Source organism: Condylura cristata, unplaced genomic scaffold, assembly GCF_000260355.1.
Source record: "Condylura cristata isolate star-nosed mole 26May11 unplaced genomic scaffold, ConCri1.0 scaffold00001, whole genome shotgun sequence".
NCBI lineage: Eukaryota > Metazoa > Chordata > Mammalia > Eulipotyphla > Talpidae > Condylura > Condylura cristata.
The window spans coordinates 4779332-4806966 of NW_004567102.1; the positions used below are offsets into that span (position 1 = coordinate 4779332).

A 27635-nucleotide genomic window follows, 5' to 3' on the forward strand; every position below is an offset into this window, starting at 1 on the left:
GCTGCGCCACCAGGGAGGGCCTGTACTTTTTTTTTAATGTAAAGTTTATATTGAAGTATCACATGCATTTAAAAAAGTACATATCATCGGTACAGATCAATAAATTTCCCACAATAATCACATATCAAGGAAGGACCATTTGCAGCCTGCAGAAGTCCCCATGTTCCCTTCTAGTTCCTGCTCCTGTCCCCTCTCCCTTTGACACTGTCATGGGGAACCTCTGACTTCTGATGTCTGTATTAGTATTAGTTTTCCTAGATTAGTTTTGCCTGTCACTAAACTTTTGTAAATTGAATCAATTAGTAAGAATATTCTGTTTTCCCTTGTAATTCTATTGGCTTGTGGGAAATTGGGGAGTTTGGCTAACATTCACTATATGTGGGACCCTAATCCTTTTTTCAAGATGTCGCCTGGTTCCACCTTCATAGACAAAGCAGCTTCGTATGGGTTAGACTGTGAGATATTTGAGGCTCCCCTGGCAACAGAGATCTCTGTAGAGGCAGCCCAGCCAGAGCTCCGGGCTTAGCAGAGTGCAGCTGACTCTGGATGGCACCGTGCATGTGGCGGGTGTCCAGGACTGGATTTCCTATTATTGAAGAAGCTAAGGTCGCCATATGTAAGTTATGGCCTGTAAAAGCGAGCCTGATCACTCCTGACAGTGAGCCAGGTGGCCTGCATGCCTATTCCCACCCTGTCATCCAGCCCAGGCTAAGTGAAACATTAAGAATTGAGGTAGCCAACATGTTCAAAATATTCAAGCCTAGACGAGAAGCTCTGGAGCTGACGTTGGCACTGAACGGCCCAGAGCCCGTTCACATCCAGTGTCTTGACAACTGTCTGTCTGTCTGTGTGGGTGACCTTAAGGGGAGCTCCTAGCAGGTGAAGTGCGTGCTGGAACTGGTCCTTCCCTTACCTCCATATCCTGAGTACCCATATGATTTGGGCTCAGATAATCTGCAATCTTACATATCTCCGAGACGGAGTCAGCCCAGCCTCTTGTTGGCTAAGTAAAGGAATACAGGACCCTAGGGAAATAGAACAGATTTCAGTGTTTAATATTAACTTTATCCAGGGTATCATGATACATGTGCACCCAGCTCTCCACCCTGAGCATGGTGCAGCCAAAGTCCATCTGTACTCCCTGGTTCATGTTTACCTTCTAGCACTACCCTGATGGACAGGCACAGTGTCGGGAAGGGCCCACAGTCACCACGACTCCTCTCACAGCCTGTTGCATGAACCACCTCCCCATGTCTCTGCTTGGTAGGAACCTCAGAAGAAGTCTGTCCTCTCACTTCCCGGTGGAAGAGACCAGCTCTCTTCACTCTCATTTGTCAGGTGGCCTGACTCCCCCAGGCTACGAGGTTAGCATGGTGTCCTTGTCTCGGCTGCTGCCATCCAATTTTTTTTTTGCCTGAAAATGTCAAATGAATAGCAAACAGAATATGTTTACCTAGCACTTAAACCACTTAGAAGTTATTCCCTACAGGTAGTCAGATTAATTCCTTCACACTTTTCTTAAATCAGTGGTTTTTTTTTCTTTTTGATGATCTATGTAAATTCCTGTTTCATGGGATTCTTCAGATGTATGGTCAAAAAGATTTATTTTCACAGTTTTCTTTTGTGATCAGGTAATATTAGGTAAGCAATCAGTCTTATGAGTCCAACTTTTAAAAAAAAGCAAAGACAGAGAAATCAGGTCACCCTGAGACTGTGGAACAGAAGGTGGGCCAGTCTGGTGCCCTGACACCCTCTAGAAAAGCCATTTGGCTGAATTGTTCTGATCCCACCGATCAAAGAATCTAGAAGTTGCCCTTTAATCACAGATAGGTCCTGGGAAATACCCAGAACACTGAATAGACAGGTAGCTCTTGTAAGTTTTGGAAAGACCCGTGCTTCCCAATACTGTCCAGGTGTTTTTGATGTATATATGAGGCTGATTTAGGTCTAGGACTTGGAGTTCTCAGAAAAATAAACAGTTCACCAGAACCGCCACTCAAGTACATTTTTTTTTCCAAGTACATTTTATCAGCTAATAAATGGCCCCATTCTTGTGAAGCCCAGAGTGGGCAATTTGACTTTTATAACGAGCTTTAGGACTCTTCCTTTTGTATGCTTCGCCTCTTTAAATAGCCATAACATATCCCTAAAGATCTCATTCCTCCTCAGAGTCCTGGCGGCTGTGCACTCTGTCATGACAACCAGAGACGCCGCCGGCCCTCCATACTGCCTTGCTGGCACAGTTTCCCTGCCAGCTCAATTGTGTGTTGAATTTCCTCAAATAGGGTGTTTAATGAGTCTTCTAACAGACTGTTTTTGCTGAATGAAGCCCTTCGGAAAGCATCTGGGCCTCCCTTTCTCTGCTGCTTTTTTGCTGTTGTGCTCAGCTCACAATTTTTGACTGAAGGTGTAAATTTTGTCCTCTCAGCAGGCAGAACAGCACTAAACTCTCATCTCCCCCACCCGACTCCTCCCACCAAATGCTGATGACCTCTCCCACTCTCTGTGAAAGCTAGGGGCTAGCGAGTAGGCCAAGCGTAAGGGCAGAACATGGCACCCATTTGTGGCCCAGCAAAGTGCTCGGCATCTTGTCTGTTCCTCCTTTGCTCCCTGCGCAGTAGTGGGTTTGAAGTGTGTGCTCTTCCTGAGAGTGGCGTCTTTACAGCCTGAGACCTCATGCTGCTTCCTCCGTGAGACCCAAAGGTGGAAATAAAAATTGACTTATTTTGGGCCCTCCCTGGTGGCGCAGCGGGTTAAAGCACAGCACTGAGAAGCTAAAGTCTCTTCCGCATGAGTTCGATCCCCGCCTGCCCCGGAGGCGACCACATGGCGCTGCAGACCTCTCCTGACCCGCGCGCTGCTCCCCTCAGCAGTGTACTTTGTCAGTCGGCCTGTTCTGCTCCCCACTCTCTCTGGTGAATCCTCTGGTGCACCTCTGGCCTGTACCGTAAGCAAAAATAAATAAATAAATATTTTAAAAAATTGACTTTTTTTAAGGTATATTTTGGGTTTAGGTCAGCTTTGGCTGCAAGTAGCAGAGATCCAAAATAACAGCAGCTTAACCAAGAGAAAAGTTTATTTGTCCCTCATCCAATCACAGTGGTACTAGTAACATTTACATAATAGTTATTTCATGTCAAGCACTATTAACATTTTGATATATTAGCTTATTTCACCCTTATAAATATCCTGTGACACTGGTACTGATTTTACCAGTTGAACAGATGAGGGATTGAGGCAAAGAGGTAAAATCATTTGCTAATGAGTGACAGAGGCAGGATTTGTGCTCTGCAGTCTGATTCCAGAACCTGTGCTCTTAACCACTGTTTTGTCTGAATAAAAAGCCGCATTCTCCAGGGTGGCCGCGGGCCCCGCCCAGGCGCTTTTCCTAGTTCCTCTGCTGTACTTGGCCCCGCTGCTGTCACATCCCCGCTCTGCAGTGCCCATCTGGGAAAAGACCCTGCACAGGGTGAGGTGGCTCTGGATCTTCATTTGGGAAACGTGTTTAAGAAGGGGGGGGGTAGTCCTCAGCAGTGTACTTCATCTAGCTGCCTGCTCTGTACCCCATTTTGTCTCTGGTTAAATCTCTCACCACCCCCCACACCTCTGGCCTATACCCCAGTTCCGTATACATAGATAAATAAATCTTAAAAAAAAAAAAGAAAGAAAAAAAGAAATGGAAAGAGGCGCAACAGGTGAAATCTCAGCACTAAGAAGCTCTCTGCAGCCACTGCAACACAAGTTCCATCCCTGGCCAGGGAGTGACCCACATGGCACAGCAGACTGCTCCTGTCTCCCTACTGCTCCTCTCAGCAGTAGGTTTCAGTGGATCTGCCTGTTCTGCTCCCCACTCTGTCTCCACCTGCCCCCCAGAGCCCCTGGCCTGTACCCCAGTTTGGTATGCATAAATAAATCTTTAAAAAAGAAGACATGGGAAGAATAAACAGTGAGCACTGGGGAAAAAATAAAAAGAAGTGGGGGTAGTTTTTGTCTGGACCCTTCCTTTCGGGGGCCACTTTTTTCCTGACGCCCTGCTCTCATAAAGAGGAAGCGCCACTCGGGACGATTCTCAGGAAGGGCGTGCTCACCAGGAAGACACCGTGCCCCTCCACACTGCTGAGTCTGCTCCCGGAGAGCGGGCTGCCTGCACTGTGCCCAGAGTGGCTCCCCGTCAGGGCTGCAGGGGCATTCCTGGGCATTGCCGTGGGAAATGGTTCTCGGTCCTGGGGAGGCGGTCATAAGGTGTCTTATGGTGAGCTAGAGGCCTTTAGAGGCGGACGATGAAGCCGACAGGGAAAGGGAGAGTCTGAGCTTGGTCTGGGCCCGGTATGACACAACTAAATGAATAGTGTGTACATAGACATGATCCATATAATGTCTAAATCCACAAAACCCACCACATAATGAGTATTAAAGTTAGAAAAAAAGGAACGATGTTATATCTTGGGAAAGTTTTAAAACTGTGATTCTCAAACAGACCTTTGTATTTTATTTGGCGTCTTGGTTTCCATAGCCTTAGCAGTGGTTTACAATATTTTTCTGGTGATAAAAGGCAGGTGTCGTCAATGACTGCCCTTTTTTCTACAATAATTTGCATTTTTTTATATCTGACTATAAAAATTATGCTTATTGTAGAAATTTTGAAAAGTCTAGTAAAGCTTAAACCACTGGGAGGAATAAGCACGGAGAGGAATAAGCACTGTAAACCTTATGATATATTTTGTCTTTCCTCCATGCTTATATAAACACATAAATATTGTATGTACAGTAGTTGAAAGTCTACCATAAATATTTTTGTACCTCATTCTTTCCCCTTAACACATGCTTTCCCATGTCATTATAAATTCCTAATAAACTTCATCCAAAATAAACTGTATTACACCTTCTCTGTGCCAGGCACCAGTTCGCACGTTACTTGCACTAACTGGCTGTCCTTTGAGTTGGGCTTGTAGGTTATTCCAGGTCATAGGTTTCATGACAAAGCACCCTCAAGGGGATGGTGGTGTTGTGCTTTGGTGTTTTCTTTCTTTTTTTACAGCTATTCATGTTCACTAAAAACATTGTTTATACAGGATAAGAATCTGAGGATTGCTACATGTTGTCCCAAGGAGTTTCAGTTTTAAGTCTTAGTAATGCTTCTCATAAAGAAAGGGCTGGATTCGAAATACTCTTTGTCAGACGTCTGTATCCCTGCAGCACTAGGGAATGCAGTGAACATGTTGCTTGTGGCTCTGAGGGAAAAAGCTGCTTTTAGTGCCAAACTCGAGGCCCTGGACACTTCTACTTGTGGCCTTTGACAGTCACACGGGAGCCCAAGGGTGAGGCTGTCTGTACTGGGCAGAGAACTTTCTTGCTATTTGGACTCCTCTGGCAGGAAGGAATCACCACATGACATTTTCCTTCTTGAGGGTTCTAGAAAACGTCTTAACTCCTCAGCAGACAGCTTCTGAGTCCTGTTGCTTAGTGCATGGTTTCCATCAGAAGCTAACAGATGGTCCTTTTAAAGAGCTGGGTGATGCCAGAGAAACAAGGTTTAGGCAGATCTACTTAATAGAAATCTCTAATAACTTCCAATCCTTTTGTATAGTGTGATCTTCACGAAGTTTCACACGATACAGCGCTTCTCAACTCTTGAGAGAGAGTCCCTTTTCCTTATTCATCCTGGAGGACTTGTGTTTTGCAAAGCCCATCTTGGGACTTCCCCACGGGGTGACATTAAATTCTAGTAACTCCAGGGGCTTCATTTCAGAGGAGTGAGGTCATGAGTGTGCTTGGTCAGAATTTGGGGATTCTGTTTTAAAACTGAACCGTGGGGCTACCTGATCGCTGCTGTTCTCTCTGCACATGAATGTGAGTGTGCTAGATAGGTCACTGCATTTCTGAAATCAAAGAATTTTTCCAGACTGTCTCCAGGGGGCTGGTTACAGCTCATTGAACACAAAGCCTGGAGTATCTTTTTCTAAAACTGAATGAACAAATCAGAGGAAAAGTAAGATATGTCGGACCCAGTGGAACTGGTGTGAGAAGTGGCCTGTTCAGCGCTGTATTAGATCCTTACGAACTTTCCAGGGACAAGTTGCCCCCCTGACAAGGGAGGAGTTGGGTAGCCCTGTTCCTAGGCATCAGGTCAGCCTGGCCCTCCACTGGCTTTACAGACCCATTGGAGATACTAGACTCTATCTTTCTCTCTCCATTTTTCAGAGAAGACCTCTGGACTTTCTTCACCTTTTGTTTTACAGAAGAGGATGTGGAGAACTTTGACGTGACCAATTTGTCTCAGGACATGCTGCGAAGCATTGAAGCTGACAGCTTTTGGTGCATGAGCAAGCTGCTGGACGGGATCCAGGTGAGTGGTCAGCCGCCGCGGCCTGCCTGTGTCCAGGAGCGCCCTGCCGGCCTCTGCGCCTCGTTGCCCATCTGCATGAGACAGGCCCCACCCATCTTGGTTCCTCCTCTGCTTGGCCCATTCACCTTTACCTCTTTGCTTAGCTTTGTAGCCTTTAAAAGGCAGGGGTCTCGGGTCCCCTGGAGCCTGAGGATGCCCCATGTCATCCTGGCCCTGGGGTCCACCTGTGCCCCTCCTCCCTGCTGGGCACCCTGAGCCACGTGGTTTGCCTCCACAGTGCAGTGCTGCCAGGCTTTCCACACACGGCTGGTCAGCAGCTTCCCTTGTTCCCTAGAATGCTTGCACTGTCTTTGGAAAAACAGTTTGTGCCTGTGAACATGTTGTGGGAGGGGGTGGCCCGATGCCTTGGAATCCCTGTTCACCTCAGACTCTCTGTCATTTGCAGGATAACTATACCTTTGCACAGCCAGGAATCCAGAAGAAGGTCAAGGCACTGGAAGAGCTTGTCAGCCGGATTGATGGTAGGTTCAGAGGAGGGGATATGCTGTAGCGAGGCTCACTGCTCTGACACAGGCCAGGGCTCTCTCCTCAGCCCTTTCTAGCCGTGAGCATTTCCAGGTCCCTCCGCCGCTGGCAGCTCCAGCACCTTCCACGTCTCCACAGAAAAGTGAGGTAGGAACTCTGCTATCAGCATACGTTCTACCCCTCCCCCCCTTAGTTTTCTGTCACCAGTTTCTGTCAGTTCTCCTTCAGCATCTCTCCTCCAATTCACCCTTTCATCTCCATCTCACTAGCCACGGCTCTGGTCCAGACAGGCGCAGAGTTCATGAATTCCTCCTGGAAGTACTTTCCTCTCCTACTCAGCCGTCTTCCAAGCCATCTATCACTTAGCCGCATCTTCCTGGGACACCATTCTGGTCATGTCTCACCAGTTTCTCTGCTGCTATAAAAGCTTCTGTGGCTTTCCATTGCTTTTAGCATCAAGTCTGTGATCTGCTCTTGTCCTTCATGTGCTGATGGAACCCGGGACTCCTGGGCTTCATGCCAGGCTCCTGCGTCTGGCTGACACCACAGCAGGACTCCCCGGAGCTTCCTGTGGTCTGTCTGAGCCGGGACATGGGACGTGGCTCTCCTGAAGCACAGGAGCCTGACGGTATCTCCGTGGTTCTGACTCAGAATCTTAGAATGTGAGAACTAAGAGGCAACTTGGGCAACCTTTCTGTTGGCTGTTGAAGAAGCTGAGGCCACCCAGGGCAAGAAGAAGTCAGAATTCAGTTTCACAAAGAGCACGCAGAACCTAACAGTAAAGTCTTCGCCAGCTGAATCTCATGCGTCAACTAAGCTCTTTAGGGCTGACGCTACCATTTCTCTCACCAGCTAATAAGTTTCACTTGCCGATTGTTTCAGTCATGGATTTCCTGCTTCACCTAAATATGACCCTCCCACCCCCATACAGAAATTGCGTATCTTTTTTTCTCCTCTTCCAGTTTCTCTTTTCATGAAAACCTTCCCTGGTTTGCTCCACATGCTCCTGCTCCCCCTTATGACTTAGGGTTTCAGCCTTCCCAGCTCACTCGCGTCTTACAGTGGTTCTTATCTACAGCGTGCCGGCTGGGTTTTCCTCCGTCTTATCGCCTTGACCTAGCTGTGAGCCGCGTGGCGGGGCCCACATGTGCCTCTGATGCTTTGCTCCCCAGATCGTGCAATAGGGTGTATGCTGCTGCCAGCAGAGTGCTGAGCTACTTGACAGAGGCTGTCAGGCTCCAGAGGGCAGAGGCCTCTGCCACCTCCTGCCCTGTCCTTGTGTCTCTGTGCCCTTACAATTACCTAGAGTGGAATTTTAAATGTATATACCTTTATTGCTCCTTTGAATTTTGGAAGTAATGCTTATCATTACAAAAATTTAAGCCATTCAGAAACGCAAAACTCTCCCCCTTCCTTAAATTCTATTCCCTAGAAATAACCATTTTGATGGCTGGTTATTCTTTCAAAAACTGTGTTTAGTGTTAGCCACACGCCAGGTGCTGTTATAAACACTTTTATTTCCTCGTTTTACCCGCCCCTCATATCTTCTGATAATCATTCATACCTCAGAATGTTTGTATAAATTAGGAAATTGAGAATGACAGTGATTTTTCAAAAAAAATCCTACTAAGCATAATTTGCCAGGCTGCCATGTAGAACAGGGAACAGGTTTACTTGGGGTTGTTCTGGAATACCACACACATAGAAGGGATGGGAGTTGGGAGGGAGCTAGTTTTTCTTGAATGTGGCAAAGCACTTGCTGGTGAATCACTTACGACACTGGAGGGAGAGGCTGCCTCGGGTGGAGTCAGGAGCCGCTTTCTGCTTTCACTTGCAGTGTTTAAGTCTCTGTGGGCGGCCATCTGTCAGTGACCAGGGAGAGGGTGGCCAAGGTGACCCCCAAGGTTCTTTTTCATTCTGACTGCTTCTCTGATGAGTAATAAGGTCGAGCAGCCACATGAGCCTTATGTCTCCTGTTTTATGGCCATAGCAGCCCTATGAAAGAGAGAAGGCACCTTTCTCCTGTGCGCAAGGCTGAAGTAGTGTGGCTGTGAGATGGGGCAATTAAAGGACAGTCAAATCAGAGGCTGGTTAGGGGAGGGGGTGTGAGGGGAAATGGATTCTTGACTTTAGAGCCAGGTCCCCTAGGTGGTACCCCCGAGGCCAATGACACTTCCTGTTTCAGAGCAGGTACATAATCACTTCAGGAGGTATGAGGTCGAGTATCTACAGTTTGCTTTTCGTTGGATGAACAACCTGCTTATGCGGGAGCTCCCCCTTCGCTGCACCATCCGCCTGTGGGACACATACCAGGTGAGAAGAGACCCCTGCCCTCTCCACCCACACTTCCCCCAGGTGCCCAGAAGTCTCCCTGCCCTCTCTGCTCTGTCTGCGTTTGCTTTGGGGCAAAGTCTTTGCTCAGCCAGGAACGGGAGGCCATGCGCTGTCCCACCTGGGAGAAGGCCTGGGACTGAGAGGCCTAGAGCCAGCTCCTTGTCAGGGCTTGGAGACCTAACAACTGTGTTTTCCCTCCCCAGTCTGAACCGGAAGGTTTCTCCCACTTTCATCTCTACGTGTGTGCGGCCTTCCTGATCAAGTGGAGGAAAGAGATCTTGGATGAGGAAGACTTTCAGGTGAGTGGCAGGAGCTCAGCCAGCGCCAAGAGTGAGCATTGAGTAGGGGTCACCCGCTAGTGGGGCTGCCCAGAGGGCGCCACAGGAGGTGCCTGCCTGGACAGAGGAGAGATCCGAGCACCAGAAAGAGTGTAGAGCATCTGGGCAGTCCACGGTGGCCTGTCACCCTGTCACTGACAGGGTGTCACTGAAGCAGCTGTGGAAGGCCTGCCATCTGCAGGCCCGAGGAACGCATAGGATATGCTGGTAGACAGAGAACTCTATACTCACAGTGCTTACATGCCCCTCAGAGAGACTTAAACAAAAGTATAGTAAATAAGTAAATTAAAGGGAACATTAGAAAATGATGAACCATTTTTTAAGTAGCTCAATATAAAGGGATCACTAGGTGGTAGGGAAGGGATAAGGTTTTACTTTCAAATAAATTAGTCTGAGAAGTAAATAAATTACTGAGAAAGTGACACTTGACTATAGACTTGGGAAAGGGAAGGAGTAAGTTATGTGTACATCTGGACATGTCCAGGCAGAGGGAAAGGGAGGGAGTAGCCATGTGAACATCTGGATGTGTCCAGGCAGAGGGAACAGCCAGTGCAAAGGCCCTGGGACATGTGCATGCCTGGGCTGTTTAAGAAATCACAGGGATGGGCCCTCCCTGGTGGCCCAGCGGGTTAAAGCACAGCACTGAGAAGCTTAAGCCACTTCCGCATGAGTTCGATTCCCGCCTGCCCCGGAGGTGACCACATAGAATGGCAGACCTCTCCTGGCCCGCCCGCTGCTCCCCTCAGCAGTGTACTTCGTCGATCTGCCTGTTCTGCTCCCCACTCTGTCTCTGGTGAAGCCTCTTACCCTCCGTATCTCTGGCCTGTACCCCAGTTCTGTATGAATAAATAAATAAATCTTTAAAAAAAGAAAAAGAAATCACAGGGGTGACCAGCCTGGCCTGGATCAGAGAGGTCTGGGGGAAGATTGGAAAAAGCTGAGGCTGGATTAGTCACTAGAGTCAGATCACAGAGGACTTTTTAGCTACTGTCAGGCCTTTAGCCTTTATTCTGAGTAGAAAGGGAACCATAAGAGGGTCTTGATCAGAGAAGAGACATGATCTTCTTTATATTTTCAAGGATTTCTCTCCTCTCTTTTAAATCTCTTTTAAAGATTTATTTATGCATACAAAACTGGGGTGCAGGCCCAAGGTGTGAAGGATGAGAGGATTCACCAGAGAGACTGGGAAGCAGGACAGAGATTGACTGAAGACACAGTAGGCAGGACAGGAGAGGTCTGCCATGCCATGTGGGTCACCTTTCTGGTCAGGGAGCGAACTCGTGCTGTGGTGGCTGTGGCTAGCTTCACTTTAACCTGTTGTACCACCAGGGAGGGTTTTCTGATTGCTATGTAGACTATTTAAGTGTGGGTAAGGATGGCAGCGGAGAGACCAGCCAGGAGTCTATTGTGGTCCTCCAGTGGAGACATGAGGGTGGCTTGGACTGGGGTGGTGGCAATGGAGGTCTGATAAACAACCACAACTTAGATATATTCTGCAGGTAGAATCAACAGGAATTCTTGATGAATTGGATGCAGAGTATGACAGAAAAGGATGAATCAGACTGTACAGTTTAGAAGGCTGTCATAGTAGCAAGCTTGCAGAGCAAGCTCAGTTCAGCTTTAGAAATAGAAATGTAGAGCAGGCTGTTACAGTCTACGAGTCTGGACCGAGAAGAGGTGAGCGGAGCGAAGGCGGGAGGGAAGGAATAGTGCCTGCAGCAGGGAGCAGGCGGGGCAGGACGTGAGGAGAGCGAAGAAGAGCTTGGGGCATGAGCGAGGTGCGGAGTGCCAGGCAGGTGCGCCAGAGACTCAGGGAAGGGGAGAGGAAAGTGCGGGGTAGGTGGCCGGGTTCTACAGTCTGCAGAAAGGCCTGGAAGCTAATGGAGGCTGTTAGCTCCGGGGCAGAGCCATGGATTCTGTTTTTTTCCCCCTGCTTTGTACATTTCTTTATTTAAAAAAAAATTTTTTTAAAGATCTATTTATTTATGCATATAAGAACTGGGTTATAGGCCAGAGGTGTCTGGGAGAGGGTTTGAGAGGATTCAGAGTGGGGAGCAGAACAGGTAAACCGACTGAAATACCCTGCTGAGGGGAGCAGCAGGTGGGACAGGAGAGACCTGCTGAGCCATGTGGGTCAGCTCCCTGGCTGGGGATCGAATTCTTGCTGCAGTGGCTGTGCACAACTTCATAGTGCTGAGACTTAACCCCTTGTGCCACCAGGGAGGGCCCCTGCTTTGTACATTTCTGAACTGAGAGAGTTTTGGGGGTTTTTTTAGTGAGCATACATTTCTTTTAAAAGTCAGGGTGGGGAGGGTTTGTAAGCTAGAAAAGGCTGAATGTTTTTTGGAGTTCTGACTAATAACACGGTGTTCTCAGAACAGCAGCGTCTCTGCGAGATCCCCAGGCAGCACCACTCTGGAATTGGTGTTAGCTGGTTAAAGAACAGAAATCTGTTCAGTCGATAAATAAAAAGACAAGACCTGACCTGCCCAAGTAAAGGCTTTTGTGGGGGGAGAGGGAGTGGCTGGGTTGAGCGCTGCACATAGGTGCTCTCTGTGTGCCAGGCCCCGGCACTGACGAAGAGCTCAGCTTCAACAAGCAGCGTATGTGACACCCTGAGATAAATGAGGAAAAGGAGCTGTAATGGCCATGTGCTGGGGCGAGCTATCAATTTTGATAATGTGGCTGAGGTGAAGCAGGGTATCGAGAGCATGAAGTCTAATTTAGTTATCATGAGCCAGGCTCAGAGGGCCTTGTCATGTGTGATAAAAGCGCTTCCCAGATTAGCTCCGGGAGGTGGCAGGTTTCCTGGAATGGCTTTGAGAAATTCACAATAATCGACAAAGCACAGGACAGTCGTCTCTGACTTTAAAACTATGTTGGATGTGGAGGTGTTCTTTCTGGGTAGCACGTTTGACTGATGGATGGAGGTCTTCCTGCAGTAACCCGCAGCGTAGCAGTGGGCTTTTTATCTGCTGCTGTGTTAACACCTCAGTCCTACCATGGTGGGGTCTCGCCAGTTTTGTTAGACAAAAATAGAATGGACAGTTAAACTGGATAAATGGCAAAAGCTCCTTCTACTTCCGCTACCAATTTCATAGTTCTATGAATAATAGAAGAAAAGGTGCGCCTGACTGTTAGATAGAGAAGGAGGCCCTTCAGGCGTAGGTCGGAAGAGGCACCGAGCTGCGGGAAGCCTCGGGAGGAAGGCACAGACATCCTGACTGCCAGAGGCCACGGTGTGTTCAGGTCGCTGCAGTGATGCTGCGCCAGAGAACACGGGCTCCCCAGAGAGTCCAAGTCTAGGTCAGAGAAGGGAGAGCTTCAGATACTCAAGGGAGGGCGGGGGGCGGGGAGGCAGGGGAAGTAGCTGCAGAGTAAAAGTGGCAGCTTCAGCAGACCAGCCATGTGTCACTCTTAGCAGCAAGGGAGGAGCGCCAGCTGTCGGGCCAGGCCCATGGAGCCATCCTGAGGGACGCAGCACCCGGGACGGTGCAGCAGAGTGCGGAGGCTAAGCCAGGGCCCCTGAAAACCCTGCCCCAGCTCAGCCCCTGCTCTGCCGCCTTCCTGTGGTGTTTACCTAAGGACGTGACTTGGCCCTCTAGACCTTAGTGTTCTTCCCTGCAAAGTGGGGCTGGCACACCCACGTCCCCGGGCTGTTGTGAGAATGAGCCCAGTTAGTACAGGGAAGCAGTCCCAGTGGCATACCTGGCACAAGTATGCAAAGCAGCCAGGACTTGGCTTACCATTACTATCACTCCCTGCGTGTACTCCTGAGTCTGGGAAGCAGTGGGGACAGAGCACAAGGAGCCCAGGTCTCGCATTAGGTGCTTTCTAACTTACCCGAGTCAGGCTGTGCGAATCCCAGGTGAGACTCTCCAGCCAGATGAACAAACAAGGCTGGAAAGGAGTGTCAGCTGGGGGAAAGCCCCCAGAAGGAAGAGCACCTGCTTCTCCTCCACCGAGCCATTGTCTGAGGTCACTGCCCGGGAATGGGGACCGACACCTGATGGCAGGAGCATCCCGCTGAAAGGTTTCCTTCCCGCGACCTCTGAGGCAGGGGACCTGAGGTGCAGCTGGGCACTGCTGTTGTCTGGAGGCTGCTGGTCCTCTGGGGCCTGGGGCCACTGGAAGACGGCTCTGGGCCAAGTACTTTCATAGCAAAGGGGCCCTCAACCATTCTGGCCCAATTGTGATGATAATAGCAGCATGAATTCCATGTAGTTACTTTTGTAGGTCAAAGTAGTCAAATATTGGTTCAATGTAATAGCTCATCCTTAGCACTGTAAGCGTGCCAGGCACTACTCGAAGTGCTTACCTGTGTTAATTTGCTCGATCCTTGTGAGTCCCACAAGGAAGATTGTAATTACCAGCCCCCGCTTGTAAAGGGGAAGCTGAGTCACGGTGACACGAAGTAACTAGGCCCAGGGAGTACGTAACAAACTTGGAGTCTGTGGGTTGTGCTCTGCTGCCTCCTGTCCTGGGCCCTGGCCAGCACTTCCTGTGTGCCCTTGAGCTGAGTTCAGAAGGGTGCTGCTCCCAGGCCAGGACCTACTTCCTCTCCTCCTCATAACATAAACATTTAGGACACAGTTGGTTGTTTTAAACTGAGTAAGTTACCCCCTGTCTTCTGGATGATCTTCAACATATTGGTTCCAGGGCTCGTCTCCTTCCACTGCTGGGAAGACCTGCACCCTCCAGATTCCCTGTCATGCCCTCCCTCTCAGCTGGGATGCTGGCCCCTGTCCCCGTGGGGAGACGGGCTCTGTGATGTTAGTGCCCAACTGCAGCAGGGCATCCTGGGCACAAGTGCAGGTTGTTGGCTCAGAGAGGGTTTATGGGCCTCCGTGAACCCCAGCACCCGCTCCAGGTCCTGAGAGAGCAGGCAGGCTCCAGAGCCACCCCACACTCTGAGGACTGCGACAGGCTAGAAAGGGACTGGCAGAGACAGGACTCCACTCACCAGGTTTTTAAAAGTGTGTCTCACCCTTTAAAAAACTTTTATTTTAAAGTAATATTACATTTATAAAATTGTTGCAAAAGTGGTAGAGTTCCATATACTCTGCCCATTCACTCCATGCTTACATCTGACACCACCGTGCTACAGTTTCACAGTCAGGAAATTTGTATTGAAAAAATATTACTGATCTACAGAACCTTACCCATTTCTCCATTAATCGCCTTCTTTCTGGAGCAGGATCTAATCAGGCTCCCAATTGGGAATAACTCTTCAGTCTTTGTCTTCCATGACAGAGAAAAAAAAATTTAAGCTTTTAAAGGGTGTTAGTTAGTTATCATATGAAATGCTCCCTAATTTAGGGTTGTTGGATACTTTCTTATGATGAGGTTGAGGGTCCTGCTCCTGAGGGTGGAGGCCACTGAGGTGACAGGCCTTTCTTGGTGCCTGGTGTTGACCCGGCTCCTTGCTGCCCATGACCCCTGGGACCCCATCTCTCTGGTCCCAGCTTCTGGGTCTGCCAGCTTCTCCAGTGTAAATTTACTATCTTCCCCTCAGTAATTAATCAGTATCTTCAGAGGAGACACTCTGAGACAATGTAATTACCCGGTTTCTCATCATTCTTCCACTCGCTAATTTTAACATTCCTTAATGGCTCTTGCCTGTAACCGTCATTGCTGTGATGTTTGCCTAGCGGTGATTTTCTATTCTCATCATTCCTTCAGTGTTAATTGGCATTCCACTCCAAGAAAGAGCTGTCCCTTCATTCCCATTTATTCATTCAAGTATTTGTTTATACCAGATTCATGGGTATTTATTTTATCTTATGACTTATCCGACACTGTCATTTATTTTGCTGCTCAAATTGTCCCATCTTTGACCCTTGGGCATGCACTCAGGGTGACTTATTTTTTTTATTTTTTTGTCACTGACAAAGATTCAAGGGTGTCATAATAACTTTAGAAATAAGACTGTAAAGATTTTATGTGACATTCAAAAAAATGCAAAACTACTTGATGGTTTGGTTCAGGTCAGTGTTTGGGGGGAGAATATTGAGTGGGGAAGAGCTCAAGTCTTCTGGGGCACAGGAAGTGCGCATCATCTGGGTACTGGTGATATATGCAAAAAGCCATCCAGCTGTACACGGGATTCTTGTAGTCTGTTGCCTGCAGTTATGCTGCATTTAAAACGTCCATCAAGGTCAAGCTTCTGCAAACCCTCCCCGAGCATTTCAAGATGGACGCGCACATGACGCAAGGCTCCTTGCCCGGAGCACACCGCGACCGGGCAGCTTGCAGACGAGGAGCGCGGGCAGCAGCCCCGGAGAACACCCCTCTGCTAGAGTGTGTGAGTCAGCTTCTGCCAGCCCACTCTCCGGCTTAAATCATGCACAATGGGGAACGACTATTTTACATTTTACAATAAACCCTTAATTTATAGTTTTGGAAGAAGATAGTTTGTACTGAATAAAGCAGTAATCCACAGAACGCCTGAAAACTATTTGACTGTAATGTACTATATCTAGGGAAAGCAGGGAATCAGAGAGAATGGGGAGTTTGATCACCCCACAGTCTGAAAAGTCATCCTGGGGAAAAAAACAGCATCTGTAAGAGCCCAGAAGAGCCTGAGACCCCAGAAAAGTAGAGGAGTTGCTAATAAAGCCTCTGATGACTCAGAACTGATTTCTACAAGGACTAAAGTTTCTTTAAATACATGAAAAAGGGAACTGGCAAGGAAGTTAGTGCCACCAAAGTAGCAGCTGGTCTCAGAATCCTTTGCTTTCGTCTTATGTAAGAAAACCTTGGAGAGAACTGTACTCTGAAGTTTTCTTTTGTAAGAGAAAGGTCAGTCATTAAATAAAAGGGTGCTAAGCCCTTGGGATGGGCTCCAGGCCTAAATAACAAACTAAATGTAAATAAACCCCTTAAACCAGATGGCACCCACTCACCGGCTTCTGCAGGAGCTCAAAGATGGGGCCCTGAAACGTTTCCAGGCAGGGGCCCTATCTTTACCGACACCCAGAGGATTTCTAGTTTGAATCCTGCCCAGTAGGAGGGATCCGAGGGAACCCTGGGAACTGAAGGCCTTTTTCCACAGCAGGCTGGTGTGAGAAAGGGCATGAGTCCTAGACTTGAAAACAAAACAAGCTGTCAGGGACTCCACACAGCCTTCTCCAAGGGAAACCTTGCCAAAGGCATGCAGCCCTTTGATACTGGGGACACCAATGAATAGAAGTTTGCTCTCAAAAAGTTTACACATACTAGTGCATTTTGATTTTGGTATTGGAATCCGAAGAAATGTCATGCCAACTCACCGTCACAATACAGGAGGGCTGTGTTTCAAAAACACTTGACTAGGGAATATTTACATGCCTGAATGTGCTTTATATTTGAAGAAAAATTCCAAGTTGCTAAGTGATTCTAAATCATAAGCTACACAGAGCCTTATTTATATATATTTTATGGGGCTTTTAAGTTCTTTTTCTGTCACCTGTTACATGTCCTACTTTTGGCTGTTTTTGCTCATTACTACTGAATAAAATCAGTCACCTGGGAGCTGACCCACATGGCGTGGCAGACCTCTCCTGATCCGCCCACTGCTCTCCTCCGCAGTGTATTTCAGCCAGTCCACCTGTTCTCCCCACCCCGTCTCTGGTGAATCCTCTCACCCCCCGCACCTCTGGCCTGCACCCCATTTCTTCTGGGCACACACACAAACACAAATTAATTGCCTCTTTCAGATTTCCTTCAGTTTCTTTTTTTTAGATTCCTTCTACATTGTGTTCAACCTGCCTTCCATGTCTGTCAGTATGGGTGTGTGTATATATATGTATGTATTTACATAACGTTCGTGTATATATACACACATACACTCTCTATATATTGCAGTGGTTATACTTACAATTTCTGAAACCAGATTACCGGGGTGCAAATCCCAGTCCAGCACTATTTTGTGACCCTGTACAAGTTCTTAGCCTCTGCCTCAATTTTCCCATCTGTAAAATGGAGATAATAATATATACTCCAGAGTTGATGTGAGAATTAAATGAGTTAGTGCAATGTACATGTGAACCATTTGAGCCTCGCCTGGTATTTAGTAGGTGCTCAAAAAGTGATCACTACCATTATTGTCATCCTTGATGTTCTCCCTCTTCATTTGCAATTCTTCCATCTGCTCGAACACTCTCTAATGGGTCTCCCCTACCAAAGACTCTTGGCTTATTACTTGCTGTCCTTTTCTTCTCCTTTACCCCTTAGTTGTCCCTCTCCCATATGGCTTAACTCTCTCCTCTGCCATATTCCTTTTCCTTTGCGATCTGTAGATTTTCAGAAGGTACCTGGGGCAGGCCCTTTCTGATATTTCATCCACTTCCAGCCTTTCTCCTACGGAGGCCATTGCCCTTATCCACTAATTTGGAAACACTCTGCTGCTCGGCCCACAAACTGTCTCTTCACAGCGTTTAATCTGACTGTGTGTCATGCTTAATGCTCTCATGAGCTCTTTGCAACATTAATTTGTCCCTTGCTCTGGCAGTGTACTTTCTTCGCCGTAGATAAAGTGCATGATTTTTTAATTACCATCTTCTTTCAGCCATGATTATTCAGTTTCTATTTCTTGGTCTCTGTCCAAATACTTTAATGTATTGGGCAGGGTTTCCCATTGTTGCTGCGCTATAATGGAGTTGCAGTTCCTAGACAAAGCCACCAGGTGGCAGTAGTTCTCCCTAGTTAAATTTTACTGCCCTTGGGGAAATTGGGAACGTTAATTTGGCTAAGTAGAATTATTTCAAGGCTTTTAGGAGGTTTCTAGATTTCTAGAAGAATTTGAAATTACAGGTAGATCCTAACCCAGCAAGGAATATTCTCTTCTAGAGAAATCATCCCTTTGTTGGTAATTGCCTAGGCCTATATAATCATTATAGAAGATACCAATATAATCAATAGGGAAAAAGAAAACAACCAAGTTCCTGAAAGCTGACCACACAAACGTGTTATGTTTCCTTTCAGACATGGCACTGTACAAACCTACATAAATGAATGCATATTGTATAGGTCTAACTGTTGCTGAAGCTATGCTGTATACTTTGTTGTCTAATCTCTAATCACTTTACAGAATACAGTGGCTGTTCTATATTGTCAAAAAGTGTATCTCAAAGTGCTGGCTGCACAGTAACTGAAGCCACCTGCGCCTCTCTGACAGTTGGCAGACTCAAGCCACAGGGAGGACAGGGGTGAAGTCTGTGTGGCTGTGGGGAGCAAAGGCCGGGGACCAGGGGGTGGTCAGGGTCACAGAGGACACTCTCCCCTGGGTAGAGATATGGCCAAATACAAGAACCATACCAGGTCCAGCTAGTCTCCAGAATGGAACAGAAGTGGCCTGAAGAACCCCAGTCATAAACGTGACTCTTGTAAGGTGTTATTCCCTAGAATCCTGAGGAACATGTTTTGCTAAGCAGCAAAACAATGGTCTGAAGAAGATGTAGGCCAGTGGTGCAGAGGCTGGCCAGGCCCTTGCAAAGCCCAAGGAGGTGAAGACCAGCTTCCCCATGGGCAGCAGTCACTGCTCAGTCACCCACCTGCACTGTTCACCTAAAGCTGGGGAAATGTGCTCATGGCCGTCTGGCCCAGGTCTCAGACTCTGCCAGCCACAGGCCAAGGCTCAAACCAAGGCTCAGGCTGAAGCTACAGTGCAGGCTGCTCAAGGAGCCCAGACACCACAAAGTCTCTAGAGAAGAGGACCTCGCCCGCGTGAGCACAGTAGGACCAGTATGACCGCTGGGCTGCTACCCGCATGATGCCCACGGCCTTCTGCCCTATTCATATAAATAAACCCAAGGCAGGATCTGTCAGGAAAAAGAAGGTATATAGCATCATCATTTGCCCCATTTTAAAATAAGATTTAATTATGCATACAAGAACTGAGTATAGGCTAGAGGTACAGGGCGTGAGGGGATTCACCAGAGACAGAGTGGGGAGCAGAACAGGCAGATTGACTGAAACACACTGTGTTGGGGAGCAGCAGGCTGGTCAGGAGAGAGGGTCATTTCTCTGGCTGGGAATTGAACTTGAGCTGCAGTGGCTGCAGACAGCTTCACAGTTCTGTGCTTTAACCCATTGTGGGCCCCCCCTTTTAATTTTTTACACCTTACATGAGTATATCTTATACAAAAATTGTGAATACATTAAAATCGTGAGTTGACTACAGAGTATTCCATCCTACATATCTACCTTAATTTATTTAATGAAAGATCACTCTGTGACATCCTGGAACCTCACTACTGGATCCGAAGTATTTTTTTATTCCTTACGAGCGTTTATATCGCTAGTAGAAGCCCCAAACCTAGTGGCCTGCTGGAATCATTGCAGAAGTGCTTGAAAGTGGATTGCTAGGTCACCCAGCATTCCCAGAGTCCAGAACTCCAGGGATGAGGCTTGGGCCTGTGTAACACAGGTGATCCAGCTGTTGCAGCCTGACTGAAGCGGGCTGTGGTAACAGGTAGGGCCACTGCTGGAAGCCGTACAGGTTTCACTGAGGTTCAGGGCCCTGGAATCTTCTTGTTTATGTTCTGGATGAGGCCAAGCAGGTGTCATTGTTTCAGCTGCCCTTCCATGGGAGGCAGGGCTGGTTCTGAGAGAATGAGGTATGTCCTCAAGAAATAGGATAGTTTGACCTCATGCAGCAGGTGGGTTGAAAATGGGAATAAAGTTCTGTGTGACAAAAGCAATTTGTACAAAAGGTTTTTCAATAAGTAAGTTTTAAAATATAATTCAGTGTTGACGTGGACACTCAGGTTAAACTGGCTTCTGAAGGGCAGTACAGTAAGAGGTGTTGGAGGTGATGTGGATCAGGAGGGGCAAGCTACAAGAAAGAGCAAGAGACTTTAGCCCAGGGCCCACGTTTGAAAGTTAGGGGTCTCTGAACGGAAATGGTTTTATTTTGAATGACCTCTGATTCCAAGTTAGTATTTTCTACAATAATGGTGCTTAGGCAACAAAACACAGTCAAATTAGCAGTGTCTGTCTTTGTCACTAATTGCATGCATTTTCCTATCATATTACGTTGTTGCAAATGTCTCAAAAACATTGTTTATGCCTGTTATTACTTTGAAATTAAGGTAGTTATTTAATCTGCTATTATATCTTGTTAGAATTTATTAACTGTACATATATTGCAAAATCACAAGTTTGTTTTTAAAGCATTCTAATAACTATATTTCAATTTAACTATGTATTTGGTATTATGTAATTAAAAGCATTATTTTAAGAAAGCATTCATTGACTTCACCAGAGGAGAGTCTGAGGTACCAGAAAGGTTGAGACCTCTAGAGAACCTGTCAAACTTAGATTAAAATTTGACTCCTTAATGAGGATGTTGGTGGGGGAGTGGGGAGGATGGCAATATCGTCTTCATTGGGTGGTATGGGGACACTTGGTAGGAATAGGAGACAGGAGAGAATAGCAAAGGGACCAGCAGTCAGGGAGTTTATGGTGGTGGCAGGTTTGGCGGGTGAGGAGGCATGAAGGGTGTTAAGTGCCAAGGGCAACATTTTTAAAATAAGTTGATATATGTATAAATGGTTTTGAGGCAGATATCCAACTGAGCCCAGATGGAGTCCTGGGAGGACCTCTGAGAGGTCATCAGTCCAGAGGGGCTCAGGTCAGCTGCGAGCATTGTTTTTTTGTTTTTGTTTTTTTTTTTTTTAAGATTTATTTATGCATACAGAATTGGGGTGCAGGCCAGAGGTGCAGGGAGCAAGAGCACTCACCAGAGACAGGTGGGCAGCAAAACAGGCTGACTGATTGACCCCACACCCACACTCCCATGCACCATCTGCATCCGCACAAATAGGGCTACAGGTGATAGCCACAGAGGCCACGGATGCACAAAGTCTGATTGCTTCTGCGCTGTTCTTCCTGCAGGTTCACCCCCATATTGGCTGAAGACTTGGGGCTCCAGTCTTAGGCCTGGAGATCTCAGGGAAAGGATCACAATGAACAGTTTGTTTAATGAGCGTATTTAGTACAGGTAGAGATCTAGGGAAATAAGCATTTTTCTGGAATGTAGTTTTTGGATGAATATTAAGCAACTTTTAAATTTTTATGTCCTTTGACTTAGTAATTTCATTCCTAGGAATTTAGCCCAAGGAAATAATCTAAAATAATGGCTTTATGTACGAGGCTGTTCATTATAATTTCATTATAATGAGAAACCAGAAATAATTAAATGCTCAAAACAGGAAGATGTAGAATAAATTATGGTCCACCTACATTATGGAAAATTTTTTGACCATTGAAATGTCTGTGACAAGATTTTAATATTAGAGGAAGTGCATATGTAAATGCTAAGTAGATTCAAAATTATATATGGAATTATTTCAGCTGTATAAAATGTACAGAAAAAAGATTGAAAGGAAATATGCCAAAAATGTATAAAAGTGGTTGCTTCTTGATGAAGTGATGATTTATTTTCATCCTGGTTTTACTAAACAAAATGTCTAGGTTTTGTTTTTTTTTTAAGATTTATTTATTATGCATACAGAACAGGGTTGCAGGCCAGAGGTGCAGGGGTGGTGAGAGGATTCACCAGAGACAGAGTGGGGAGCAGAACAGGCAGATCAATGAAATATACTGCTGAGGGGAGCAGCGGGTGGGTCAGGAGAGGTCTGCTGCTCCAGTGGATCACCTCCTTGGCTGGGAATTGAACTTACACTGAAGTGACTGCAGCTAGCATCACTGTGCTGCACTTTAACACTTTGCACCACCAGGAAGGGCCCAAGTCAGTTTTGTATAAAAAAGTGGAATTTTAGAAAAATATTCTATCACGCAAGTAATACACAAAGTCTTTATGGTAAAAATTGAAAGCAGGTAGCTCAAAAGATATCCACGTTTAAAGAGAAAAATAGGCTTCCTTCCCCAAAGGTAGCCCCTGTTTTACCACCGAGCCTTCTGACACTTGCATGTTCATGTATACATATGCAAAAATACTGCTAAGTGGGAGCATCCTCTAGCTTTCTGCAACTTGCTTTTTTTTTCCTCCTAAAATTGTCTCAGTTATCTGTGGCACACGTGGCCCTGCTTCATCGTTTGCAGGTGCTGCCTTGTCCTCGTGGTAACCGTGGGTTAACCACTTGGTTACACTGACAGACGCTCCCTGCGCCTTTCCCCCACCCTCTGGATCAGTGGCACACTAGTGAATGCCTTTGCCCCAGAGTGTGAATAGTCCCTGACCAAGGGGGCATAGAAGGAGAGTTGCTGGATCAATGTCGAGTGCATTTCTGACTTTGATAGATTGTTCTAACTTGAAGTCCCTAACAAGCAGAGATTATAATCAAGTCCCTAAAATAGCAGTGGTGTAAAGCAAGTTAGGTGTTTACCTCTCTTCAGTTAGCAAGTCTAAGAGTGAGCGGTCAGGGCCCACATTCTGACTTTAAAGTTGCTAGGACTCAGACTCCTGTCTTCATTTTCAGTGTGTGACAAGGTACAAGGTGACCGTTTCTACAACTCAGCCTACATTCCTTTCTAGGAAGGGAAGGAGGATTTTAGGACAGAACCCAGAAGTCACACTGTCATAGAGTTGGTCAGAACTGAGTCACAGTGGCCATATGTAGCCAGGGTCTGCAGAGGCAGCCTTGTGCCCAGCTGAGTTTCTGTTCCTAAAGGAAGAACTCTCATCAAAGATGTGCATGACCTTTACACTGAAAACTGTGAGGCTGTGCTAGATGTTCAGATCAGCTCAAAACAGGATTTGTAAGAGAAATCACAGCATGTGGGAACGTGGCCATCCTGTCCTGCCTGTTTATAACACTCTGCTTTTCTACTTGATTTTTCTCCCTTTTTCCCTTACTGATCTGTAGGCACTCTTGTATTGTTATTATTGTTATTGTTATTAACCTTTGTCTTCTATAACTATTATAAACCTTTTCTTAGTTTCTTATATTTAACTTAGTTTTGATGCCTCCTGACATACTGAATTTTCAGGAGTTTATGTAATGATATCTGTCGGTTTCTATGGCTCGAGCTTGTGTGTCTTGGTATAAAATTATCGGGAATTTTATAATAATCAGAAAAAATAAGACGATTCAGTTCAGAAAGAGTCAGAGAAAGAACATGAGGCAGCGGCAACAGCATGGGCAGGTTGCAGAGGTAACCTGAAATCTCACGTTCATTTTGTATTCAGATGTCCTCTTTAACAGGCTACCTCCATGGGGCTTTTTGAGGGACCTGGGCTTTGCAAGCTGAGTAGGATTTAGATAGGTGGAGGAGAGAGGAGAAGGCGTTTCAACTGAAAAGAACAACACAAAATAAACCACAGAGGCACATAAATTGGAACTGGTTGGATGAGCTGTGTTCATTGGGGACAGCGGGAAATAAGCTGGACAGTATTGGTGGAGAAAGGTCTTTGGAGAACAGCACAGCCGGTAAATACAGTGGTTATAAGACAAGGATTAGGAGAAAGATGTTTAAATGCAGACAGATATGCAGCAGTCTTATCAATAAAGGTATTTGTTGTTGTTTTTTAAAAGATGTATTTATTTATGCATCAAAGAGCTACGGTACAGGCCAGAGATGCAGGGGGTGAGAGGATTCACCAGAGACAATGGGGAACAGAACAAGCAAATGGGCTGAAATACACTGCTGAGGGGAGCAGCGGGCAAGACGGGAGAGGTCTGCTGTGCCGTGTGGGTCAGCTCCCTGTCTGGGGATTGAATTTGTGCTGCCGTGGCTGTGGATAGCTTCATAGTACTGAGACTTACCCCTTGTGCCACCAGGGAGGCCCCCTGTTGTTTTGTTTTTTAAGGAAGCAAACCAATGAGAGATGACTGGGTAAATTAATATATAGCCCCATGATGGAATAATCATTTTTGAAGGCTGCATGGAAAAACATGAAAATTATAGTAAAAGGGGGTGTTTAAAAAGCATATAAAATTATAATTATGATTACAACTATTTAAAGAATATGCATGTGAAAAAATACTAAAAGGAGTGCATCAAAATTAAGAGAGGTATATTTGGATGATGAGTGATTATTTTTCTCTTTTAAATACCCTTACTTATTGTTGTGATTCGCTGTAATATTTTTAAAGAGGCAGATGTTAGTGGATCTGAGAAGCAGCAGAGGCTTTTCAAGCCTTCTAGAAGGTGAACTAGAGGCCAAGGGCTGTGTGATCCTCAGGAGGAAGGAGGCCAGACCCTTGGGTAGGTGACCCCAGAGAAAAGGGTCCCGTTCCAGGATCTGCTGGTCCTTGAGTCTCAGTCCCAGGGTGATAAAAGTCATGTCTTGCATTCCAGGGCCTCCTCATGCTGCTACAGAACCTACCTACGATACACTGGGGCAACGAGGAGATCGGGCTGCTTCTCGCTGAGGCCTACAGACTCAAGTACATGTTTGCCGACGCCCCAAATCACTACCGCCGATAGGTGCTGTGTCCCCGTGGGGACCCCGACTGCCCCATCTCTGATGGCAATCTGATCACTGTGGCCACTGTGCGAGCCGTGGACCCCGGCCAGGAACCACTCCTGCTGTAAAAAGCTCACATCTGCCGCCCAGGTCTTAACTTTTTGGCGTGCCTGTCCACCACTCCATGTCTCTGGATGGGTCTCGTGGACCACTACCAGTATTCCATGCCATGCGGATGGGCCACGCTCGGGAGAGGACAGAAAGGAGGTACAGGGTTGTCTGCCCCTTTCAAAGAAACAGGGCAAAAGAGGTGAAGGCTCAGGTCTCAACTCACATTGTTCCTATAAGGACTGGCTGTCTCTCGCCTCCCGGCCCCAACGGATACCTTTGTTTTTTGTGTGACATAGTTTAATTTGATCACAGGTCAAGAAACGCCTTATGTTTTGAAAACACTCCTAGTCCCACCCCGCACCTCAGCCCCCCAGCCTTTCTCCTTCTGCCCTAGTCTGAGCCAGCGAGGGGCAGCTTTTTAAGATGAAGGAGGCACTGATGCTTACAACTCTGGGAAGAGGCCTACACCCAAGGGCTAGGAGTTTTTATTTTTTCCTTTCTCACCAGATGTCTGTGTGCCTGCGTTTATGTGCGGGTGTGGGTGTACGCACCCATTAGCATTTAGCTACGTGTCTAAATGTCTCTGTCCGACTGGCCCCATCACCACCAGCTGGGAAGGGCCCCGTGACCAAGTGTAACAAATGTCCCTTGAGAACGATCAGGGCAGGGACAGGACAAGGGGCTTTTTACCTCTCCAAACCCTTTTTCCATGATGACCCACTCCAAGATATGATGTGTAAATTGTGTTATTATGTATATGGTAAAGTTGTACAAATATATGTCTTCTTTGTAGCAGATATGATTTTATATTTATAATGTGCATTGACATGTGAAAGCAATCTAGGTCACTAGCACAGATGAAGTTGCTGGAAGGTGGCTCCAGCACCTGCAGGTTGGCTTCTGGGTGCCTTCCTGTGAGGGAGGTGAGTCTGCCAGAGTGAGCACAGCTGAGCAGATATGGGGCTGCTTTTAACACCCTGAGCATCAGTGTCTCAGTTTTCCTCTCCTGCCCTTCTCCTCCCCATCATCCCAGGCTTGTGGAGCATCTTCCCTGCTCCTTCCCCCTCCTCAGCAAACAGCCCTTACCCTTCACCCCTGCCAACCCCTGCCACCGCCCAGAGAGAGCAATCCAGGCAGAAGCCCTTCTGCATGTTTTCAGCCCCTGCCTTTCCCCAATCTGGGGAGGGCTTTTGTTTTCACATGTTTAAGTCAGCATTGTATGCAAGACAAGCTGTGACTGACTCCTCAGTGCCAAGGAAAGAGGTTTCCTGTGTGTCCCTGGAGTTCGGGGCTCTTCTCAAAGAGGCATTCCCATGTCCCCCACTGTCACCATTCACCCCACACAGCTCACGAGATGTGTGACCCGTGAGACCCATGTTCAGTTCTTGGCATTTAGTAGCGGAGAGGTGGGGGACAGCTGCCATCTTCCTGGGAAGCTAGCGGGCTTCTGCCAGTGAGGCCCCCATGACGTGTTACATTTCTCATCAGGAGCTGTTTCTCAGGCATTCTTCCTCCCCCTTGCCTTTTCCCTTCAGTGTGCCTCCACAGTCTCCTTTGCAGAGCGGAGCGGGCAGGTTTCTGCCCCTCCCTCAACCGGACTAATTAAAGAAAGACACTTGTGTTCCCAAGTGGTGGTTTTATTTTTTTAGTTTTTATGTTTGTATGGGAAATTGTGGATAAAGTGAAAGAATTGTAAATAAATAGTGTATTTCCTCCTCCACTACTAGTTTTCCTTCCATGGATTTGTGTAACCTGAAACCCAAGGTACCTCCTTTTCTTGGGTCATTTTGCTGACACTATGAAGTGGGCAAGCCTTGTGTAGAGCAAGCAGGGGATCCCTAGAAGAATACCGGCTCAGAGGATATTAGCAACCCCCTGTTGAGCACCTGCTCTCGAAGGAGACTGGAAACTGCAGAAATGAAGAGCCTGGCTCCTGATAGCTGACATTTACAGACACCCTTACCATGTGCCAAGCACTGTCACAAGCACCTTTTCTGGGTTATTTCATTAATCTAAGAGGAATGTATCATCTCATGGAGACTAGAAAATGGGTTAGAATTTCAATGCTGGACAGAAACATGGAGCCATCTAGTGTAACATCACTCCTGGTTGACAGGAAAAGCCTACCCAAGGCCAGGGAGGGAGCACTGGACAGAGAGTGGGTCTTCTGCAGAGTTTTTCCCACCAGACCAGATAAACTGGTCTGTGTTCAAATATTCGCCCTCCATAGGGTCTCCATAAGGTTCTTTTGGAAGTGAGTTGGTTTTCCTCTTGGTTTCTTGCCTCAAGAAGGGCAATTGATTGCATTTTTCACCTACAAAGGATAGGTTGGAATGATTTCTCCACCCAGAACTTCTTCCTAGGATTCATTTGTGAGTATGTCTTACATTCAGTCATTAGGAACTATAGTAAAATTACATTCTGCTACATATAACAAAAGTAAAACATAATTGTGATTTACACAGCAGAGGATTTTGCTTCTTTCAGATAAAAGTCCAGAGGTAGGCAACCAATGGCTAGTATGGGTCTGTTTCACAATGTCTTAGGAAACTTGAGTTCTTCTGTAGGTCTCCATGGTCAAGACAGCAGCTAGAAACTCAGCCACTACATCCACTCTACAGTACAG

At 46.8% G+C, this 27635-nt stretch overlaps 1 protein-coding gene across 2 annotated transcripts in view; it reads left to right on the forward strand.

Annotated features, from left to right (window-relative positions):
• The window catches only part of TBC1D22B (TBC1 domain family, member 22B), a 70426-nt gene extending 43266 nt beyond the window's left edge, over positions 1-27160 (forward strand). For both annotated transcript variants that reach the window (XM_004673437.2, XM_012723397.1), the window contains exons 9-13: positions 6240-6346; positions 6792-6867; positions 9057-9184; positions 9409-9504; positions 24790-27160. In XM_004673437.2, the coding sequence (XP_004673494.1) occupies positions 6240-6346; positions 6792-6867; positions 9057-9184; positions 9409-9504; positions 24790-24918 (536 nt within the window). In that variant the 3' untranslated portion in view covers positions 24919-27160. The remainder of the gene's footprint in view (positions 1-6239; positions 6347-6791; positions 6868-9056; positions 9185-9408; positions 9505-24789) is intronic.
• The last annotated feature ends 475 nt before the right edge of the window (positions 27161-27635 follow it).